The 9,086-nt window shown below is 32.6% G+C and overlaps 1 protein-coding gene across 2 annotated transcripts in view; it reads left to right on the plus strand.

The window, feature by feature from the left end:
- Positions 1–5,681, plus strand: part of LOC125843789 (uncharacterized) — an 8,867-nt gene extending 3,186 nt beyond the window's left edge. The window contains exons 4-9 of one of the 2 annotated variants that reach the window (XM_049522993.1): positions 1,341–1,382; positions 1,460–1,587; positions 3,882–4,062; positions 4,430–4,608; positions 4,832–5,059; positions 5,174–5,681. In XM_049522993.1, coding sequence (XP_049378950.1) covers positions 1,341–1,382; positions 1,460–1,587; positions 3,882–4,062; positions 4,430–4,608; positions 4,832–5,059; positions 5,174–5,447 — 1,032 coding nt within the window. In that variant the 3' untranslated portion in view covers positions 5,448–5,681. Of the gene's footprint in view, positions 1–1,340; positions 1,383–1,459; positions 1,588–3,881; positions 4,063–4,429; positions 4,609–4,831; positions 5,060–5,164 lie in introns of both variants that reach the window. The other variant, XM_049522992.1, reaches the window with a different exon arrangement.
- Positions 5,682–9,086: the final 3,405 nt, after the last annotated feature.

Raw genomic sequence — 9,086 nt, forward strand, 5'->3', positions numbered from 1 at the left:
GAAGGACGCTGGAGTTTTTAAGACAAGTTCATTGTTAGGTAAAAGAGGTTAAGATCCAACAACAAGAACTTGTAGAAGAAACAAACAAACTAATTTTGAACATCAAGGAGTTGGAAAGAAGCACCACAATTTGTGTGGGAGATCTGGGATTAGAATCATATTGAATCTAGTACTGCTTTATGGTCTAGTTTGAGACTGATAAACACAAACTAATTGAAATGTCGTTTAGGACATATTCATCTCTTTGTACTAATCCCCCCNAAAAAAAAAAAAAACTTGCATGACAACATATTATATCGGCTTGCAATATCAAACACATTGTAGTGATTTATGCGTAGGTAAACATATATCTTTTTGGTTTTACCTTGAATTGTTTTCTTTCCCTGTTACTGAATGATAGCTTAAAGCCTTAAACTATTAAGAAGGAAACAATTTATTTGTGTGAAAAAAGGGGTCATATTTGCCCCTCTTCTATTGAAAAAGGTTTAATATTGCTCTACGTTATACCATCGGTCCATATATGGCCGTAATGTTATAAAAGTTAGTAAGAGTATATAGGGCCGACAGTATAATGGAGGACAACATTAAACCTTTTGCAATAGTGGAGGGGCAAATATAACCCTTCTAATTTGTAACATGTCCCCTCGTGTGTGGATTGATTCTTCTTGGGCCAAGCATGTAGAAATATTTTGTTGATACGCGAACAAAAACGTTGGATATTTGCCGTTCTAATACCAAGTTGAACAGTGTGAACCACATCATTTAAAAACGCAAGTGGTTAAAGATGAGGAATTTCAATTTGTTTATTATAGGTCAAAACATGCATGTTAAGCTATAAGATATCAATTATGCTTGACATGTTACCTGTGCTTGTGGGAGGTAGCAGGTACCTCGTGGAATTAATCGAGGTGCGTGCAAGCTAGCTTGCCATATGCCTTCTAGGATCTCTTCTAGGTATATATGGAGGAAAGTCTTAGACCTCAGTGACATACCGTGCAGACCTAGGTCTAAATCGGATAATAAATTATATTACTAGTGGATTGGACTGTCACAGAAATAAGACAAACTTACCTTGTGTGCTATCTAGATCAGCGAAGCTCTCATCATGACTCTGTAGTTTGTGGGTTGATTAATAAGAGATGTGAATTTGCTAGTTCTGAATGGTCTAAGACAGTTTTGAGCAAAATGATACCTGTTAGAGTCTAAGGATTCCCTTCCACCTGAAAACTATTTGTAGTAGTACATGTACCAGGTTCTGTCGTTGCCTCTATTTACTGTAAACTTCAGGATGTTATCATCTTCCATAAACAATTTTACCACCTTATTATTTTTTTTTGCAGGAAAAACCACACTTGTTCCAATTTGTTCCGAATGAGAAACAGGTTTGATGCTGTTTTGAGAATCAACTGTTACTTATTCATCAGCTTAAAATCTCTGCAAATATTTACTGCACATTCAGGTCAAGGAAGCCAACAAACTGCTTAAGGCAATGCAGCAGTCTGATGGAAGGAAAAAGGTGGACGGTGTTCCTGTTTTCAGTGCTCAGAACTTAGATATTGCGATAGCAACTACAGATGGTATAAAATGGTATATTTATCTTCTTATGCACAATCACTTGTATTTCTGATTTGTGATATCTGGAACTTCACTTATATTATCGTACTAGCCTTGTTAACTAAAGGCCACTTTGGGTTGTTGATATATAACAGTGTCTCAATAAGTCTATACTAGTCTATGACTGCATGGTACAAACATCTTTAGATTCATGGTCATGGGAAGATAGCTGATTGGTCCCTTCATCCCTATAAATTTGTTGGCCAAAGGAACCCATCATTTTTTTCAAACAATTGAAATAAATTGTCAACCGGATGAAATTTGTTGTGATCTTGAGAATTACGATTAACAAGGAGATGAGAGTTATTTTGCTTATTTAATTCAGAACTGTGAAAGAATCTGCAACATTCAATCAAAACTGCAAAGAGGGTGATATCTTTGATTTTCGTATCTGGTTTGTATATTAATCAAGAAATGAATTAACATTAATTTTGAATAGCCTCCTAACACTGACTGACTCAGCACAGTGCAATGTAAGATCAGACAGATGTTGATCCACTTCAAGCAGTGTATCACTTACATGAGTGAGACTGAACCATAGAGATTAGGATCTACAATGGAACTTGACGCCAATGAAAGGAATGAAATATAAGTCAAGCATTTCTTAGAGTCCCACATCGGTGTATTGTTTGCCTCCTTATATGGTCTTGGGAAATCCACCTCATGAGCTAGCTTTTAGGGTTGAGTTAGGGCCAAGGTGCATCTTTTACATGACCAATTAGCTAAACATGTTTAACCTAATATTCATATTGATATTAGTATTTAGGTAGTACCGGGCAAAAACCATATTAATGGAGGAAGGTAAAAAAAAAAAAGAACTTCCAAAAAACTGTTCCCAACTCTAGATGGACCCTAAAACATCTAGAGTTTGACTTAGTCTCATTAGAATAAACATTTGTTCACCAAAAACAGAATAACAAAATACATTTAAGTTTAAACTCCTGCACATTGCTGCTCCTGTTTTCAGAACATCTGTCATTCCTCTCTCCATATAGTCCACCGAATGCAGGTAGGAATAATCCTCCATCTGTCTGGGCAAGTAGACAAAGAGGAATCTAACTGAAGGAACAGGATGAAGCAGCAAATTACATCGAAGAAGATGTAATTCCTTTGAAAATCTAGTTACCAGTTGAGGAGGCTGTTCAAGACACCAACACTTCAGAATGGATTCAATAACACATCATCAAACTAAGTGCAGAATTTGGGTGTAGATCTTAAAGGGTGTGATAAGAAGGCCAAAGAATTATTTATGAAGATAGACAGCAACAATCGGATGAACAAGGGGGGAGCAAGCCATTGTAAAAAAGAAGGGGGGTGAATGAACTGAAAGGGTTAGAGCTTGATGCCAAATTCTGGAGTTATGGCTCAAGAAGGAGGGGGGGAGGGGGGGGGATACCTGGCAATAAAAGATCAATGAAGTTGGAAAGAGTGCCTTGGAATGTTAGGGGGCTAAATATTGGCAGAAGGAGGAGGCTAATCAGAAACATTCTACATACATGGAATTATGGAAAGCTGATGCAGTGTGTCTAAGAACTCAGTCTCGTAATTTGTAATTTGTTCATCATAAAATTCATGAACAAGTTATTAGATGTGTTCATTTTGGTGGTGCTTTCCTTGTACCTTCAGTGAAGAAAGGTTTGAAATGGAAGACAAATTCTGGGTACAGTAAAACAGGGGGATCCAAATGTATAGCCTTTCGTGATCCAGCGGGAATGGATCAATGTTGAGAAACAGAGGATCATGAGTTATACCCCAGATTAACATTGAACGATTACCCTATAATCACTCTCCTCTTGTAACCTGTTTTATCTTAGCTGTTCTATAAAAATAGTGGACAAAATATCAATTCGAATCACTCTCAAGGATGAGGTGATTGACTGATCTTTTGGTGCAAAGGCTCTCAAATTAACCACCTACTTCATCACTTATTCTGTAGGTTGTCAGACTGATTGAAATGTGGGTGAAGCAGTTTTAAAAATACACTCTTTTGAAGTATACGACATAATCTGTGGATGAAATTTAGACTGTCCAGTCCACTTATATTGTTTTATTTTATTTGTTTTTTTTTAATTTTAAAGGCGGAGTGTCCAGTTGACTTTTTGTCGAAACCACTTTATCAACTAACTCTTCTGAAAAACTGAATTATTAAAGAAGAATCCTAAATGAAGATTCCCAATTAACTGTTTTCTTTGGCAGCTTCAATCTTTAGTTTTCTTTCTTTTTTTTTTCCTTGTCATCTTATATGAATTTGTTCATCTTCTTATCAGGTATACTCCTTATTTCTTTGACAAAAACATGTTAGATAACATTCTTGAAGAATCTGTTGACCAACATTTCCATTCACTGATTCAAACAAGACACATGCAACGCCGAAGGGATGTTTTTGATGACAACTTGGCTGCCGAAGTAATTGAAGAGATGGGAGATAGTATGTGGGAGCCTCCTGAGGTACTAAACTGATCAGAGATTGAAAATATGTGTAAGGAGCAACACAAATAGTGATGAATTTTACTTTAAAAAGGAGGATGGTGATAAATTTTCTAAGGTGGTTACCCCTTTGGTTTGCTTTGGGGGTGGGGTAGAGACAGATGCACTGTAGAATCTGTTGAATTTTTTTCATGGATTTGAAGGGTAGGGAAAGCCCGCCAACCACAAATGTGGTGATCTTATGAGTGGCTATTCTTGATCAAAGTGTACCCATCAGCAATTAGCCTTTTGTTCTTTTTTATATTTCATTGGTTTTAGCAATCTGTTTATTTTGTTGCGCTGTGGAAAATACAAAATATCACCAACCCATTGGTTTAATGATTGACAGGTGCAAGATGCACTCGATGAAGTGGGTTCACCAGCGATACCTTTGAGTGTCATATCAAAGGCTGCTGAAATTCAGCTTCTACATGCTGTCGATAAGGTTCTTCTAGGGAACAGGTGGTTGCGGAAAGCAACAGGAATTCAACCGAAGTTTCCTTACATGGTTGACTCATTTGAAAAGAGGTAGCTCATTCATTTTCAAGAGTTCCTTCGTAGGGAGAAGTGATCTTTTCACATGGTTCATGCCTTGAAATCTTTTAATAGTGATGTTATTTCATCATACTATGTCACATTGTCAGTGGCTAGATTCGGGTGTCTCAGAATTCTCCAAACTCTGAGCAAATATTTGGATGGTATAAACATTTGATTGCAATATCTCAATCCCCAAAATTGTTTGATTTTGCAGGAGCGCAGCGTCTTTCCAGAGAGCATGTAGGATTTCGGGGTTTGTTAGTAATTCTCCGTTGGAAGCTAATAATAACCAACTACAGTGCATTGGCACCTCAGCAGTCGAGGGAGCTGATAATATCTCGAATAAGAAACGATTAGGGCTGGATATCCGACTCCCTTTTGGGGGCTGGTTGAGTCCTGCATGGAGTAAAGGACAGAAGCAGCAGATAATAAAAGATAAAAGGTCCCATTCAGTTTATTTTTCCATGAAAATAACATGGGCCATTATAAGATTAATTCTGTTTTTTGGAAAAGAATCTAAGATTTTTAATGGATTTAATACTGCCAGGGAATACAGAGAGGTACATCCATCACCTCTTCTTCCGAAGATTACTATGGTTGGTATCTCAATGGGTGAGGCTGGGCAGGTGAGCAAAGCCACTTTGAAGAAGACAATGGAGGATTTGACGAAAGAACTGGAATGTACAGATCAGAAAAGCTCATCTGGGAATAATGTTGATGAAATAACATTTGAAGAGAGGGATCCTTTATTCGTAGCTAACGTTGGTGATTATCATTCTAGTGCAGCAAAGGGTGGTTCAACTCGATGGGTTCGAGGAGGAACGTTTTAAACAACCTCCGACCAGGTTTTGTTCCTTCTCAAATTAGCTGCTTACAATGTAATTCTAGGAAATAATTAAATGTATACTAGTCTTCTGTTGCATGACTTTATATTGTAGCTAGTGAGATGGTTAGTTTTCTCAGGTTTTAGCTGATTGGATGAGGCAAAATTTGGTTAGAATAGATCAATATCAGCATCTGTTGTAGCATATAGATTATTGTAACAATGTATACTTTTGAGTTTTTAGCAGTTGTATCTTGTAAACAACTGAGTTTCTTAATGATCCTTCAAACCTCAAAGATGTAAAGAATAGTAGTGATACTTTGATCTACCATAAAAATATGTATCTGAATAATGTGTAGAAAATGAGTCCAAGTAGGCTCAAGTATGAGGTATACATTACCATATACTTAATATACTATTATGTTATACCTTATTTTACTATGTACTAGTTTCTCAAACATATATTAGTTTAACATATTCACATGCTACATACTATATTTTACTTGTAAATACTAATAAATCACTTTTATTCACACACTTTTAGTACATGTACATATTCAGCCCGTCTTTATATGTACTTTACAAATACTATATACTTTCTCTCTACTATTACTACTACTATTATCACTACTTTACTCCTATTACATACGTACAATTTTCCTACATTATATTACTCATATATCAAAGGTATATCACTTGATATATTTTGTGTATATCACACATATTTTATATACCTTGTATATTTTCACCTACGAATTGTTTTAGCCACTCTTTTTTTTTACTATTATTATTTTTTTACTATCCTTTTTTAGTAAGTAAAATAAATAACTCTCATTTGTTTATTCAAAGCTAGATTTAAGGACAATTTTAAAATAGGCTCCAAGGCTTGTCTTAACACCTTTTCTTCAAAGTAAATAAAATCCTTATCTAGAATCTCATCCGCTATTAGAGACCAAAACATAGTATATATTTACAAATGGTTTTCTTCTTATTATATTTTTCTAAAAATTAGGTGGCTACTTTGAATATTTTCTAAACCAACGGTTACACAATCATTAAGTTGTAAACTATTTTGTTCAATTCGAAATATGGTGCAACAAATATTATGATAGGAAATGTATCTTGAACCTAGTTCATCCCTATAAACAAATTAGGGGAAGCAAATCATTAAACTTGATTAGCACTAAATGACACATGATGCCACTGATCCGATAATAAATAGAGAAAATTTCATAAATACCATAGAGGTTAAACTTAACCACGCACTATAGCTACAATTTGTTTAATTACGCTTTATAGCTATAGTTTCGTTTGCTATAGGTGTTTTCGTTTGTATATTTAACTTTTAATATACAAACAAGGTAAGTATATACAAATTCTGTATTTATACATTTAAGAATTTTTTAGAACTTCGTTTATAGTTCGGTTGTCATAAGAATTTTTCAGAACTCCATTTGTATATTTCGTTTGTCAATATACAAACATGGTAATTTATTATGAATTTTTCATAACTTACACAAATTAAATGTATCAACAAATTATATACAAATAGCTAGGGTAAACATATACAAAATCTGGATTTATACAATCAGAATTCGAATCATACAAATTCAGAATTTATACAATTAGAAACCAAATAGCAAAAATTTAAGAAACAATAGCCACTAATCATAAATATCTGAAACTGTAACTATGGAGCGTAATATAGTATAAATGTTTGCCATTTCAAGTAATTTTTCCGAACAAGTATTGTAAAAATTATTTATTAGATAAGCACATAATTTATTTTTCACTAATCCTCGTCTCAACACTCTCTCTGTCATTTATTTTTTAAATTGCTTTAGTTCTTTCTCTCAACATGTAATAACAAACTGGAAAAAGGTTCTCTCTCAACATGTAATAACATATAATAATTTTGGGAGTTGTATTTGTATCAATAGTTTTTACATGTGTTGTATACGATCTTAGGAGTTTGTATTTTTTATCAATATTAGACTGTAGATTTTATGTATTTGTAGTATTCTTATTTGTATATTTTCAACAATTATTACAGTTGCTAGTTTGTATATATGCATCAGTTTATATATATATATATATATATATATATATAGTTGTCTAGCATTTCTCTTTTGTATATCTTATACGATCTATGTGTTAATGATAATTGTACACATTTTGATTTGTATATTTTTATTTAACCCATATATATTTGTATATTATATCTTTATAATGACCTTTTTTGACATGTGAGTTAAATTTCATGTCAAAGAAACTCACCAGCAAGAGTTCATTTTGGTAAGATATTCTAAGAAAATATACTAACTTTTGATTTGTGGGATATTTTCCATTTCATAATTGATTTTACTGTATCAATCAAGGAATTAATTGCTATATTTTTTTAGGGAGTTAAATTTCATGTAAAAAAAAACTCTCAAGAAAGAGTCAATTTTGTTAAGAAATTCTAAGGAAATAAACTAAGCATAGTTTGTGGGATATTTTTCATTTCAAAATTGATTTTACGTGTCAATCAAGGAATTAATTGCCAGACATATTTGTATAAATGACTACAAAAATGCGAAATATACAATTATTAGTCTTGATAGCTAATGAAACTGTAGCAACAATTTGTAATTAGAGAAACATTAGCTAAAGGAGCTTGATTATTTCTCCAGTCTTAACTATTTATGAAATTTCTACTAACAAATTCTGGCATAATTTGTGCTTAGTTCTTAGATTTTAATCTTTAATTAACTATTTTTTTAAAAACTGCACATAGTATTCACTATTTTTTGTGAGAAGAAAAGCAAAAAATAAGTATCCTAAGATTTTAACAAAGTAAAAAGAATTTAATTATAATTCTAAATTTAGCGACTGAAATAATTAAAAATTAATTCAAGAACAATACTTTTCAATCTGGGAGAGATCTTATATTGTTACTTATTTTTCAAGACTAATTATCTTGTCTCCATTGTCTCTGCTATTAGTATATATAGGACTTAAATTTATAGTTAGAAAAAGATAGAGTTTTGTTTTGTACAAAATACAAAACTTTCCTAAGACAAAATTAAGAAGATATTACTTGAAAATTTCAGTATTCTAGCTAGAGAAAATATGAAGTGGTGATAAAAGGATATTTGAGAATGTGTGTTGCAGTTGCATGTTTGATCTCTATTATTATTAATATATAAAATCTACACAGGTTTAATCTCATGTTGAAAATTATTTGTAAATGTAATTAATCTTGTATTAAGTAATGTGTTTATATGAACTCTACCTTCTAATTATTCTCCCCAATTAAATATTGATATTATGTCTATATCTTCATATGCTCTAACACTCTTTGCATTTGAAGAGGTAACTGTTGCAATTTGCAAGTGTTCTTAATTTTTAATTAAGAAAAAAGCATTAGAACCTAGATCATTGATAATGAGGAAATTATTACTCAGAAATGATCTTCATGATTATTATTGTAATATTTACGATGTTATATAGAAAGTTTTCTTATGTTTTTGGAAGTTTAACCGCATGATATTTAAATATTACTTAAAATATTGGTGTTTAATATTTAAGTAGATTTTTTATTTCAGTTTGATTTATTGCAAGAGCAAAATTGTAATTCAATTCTAATATATATATATATATATAT

This window comes from Solanum stenotomum, chromosome 11 (assembly GCF_019186545.1).
Source record: "Solanum stenotomum isolate F172 chromosome 11, ASM1918654v1, whole genome shotgun sequence".
Classification (NCBI taxonomy): domain Eukaryota; kingdom Viridiplantae; phylum Streptophyta; class Magnoliopsida; order Solanales; family Solanaceae; genus Solanum; species Solanum stenotomum.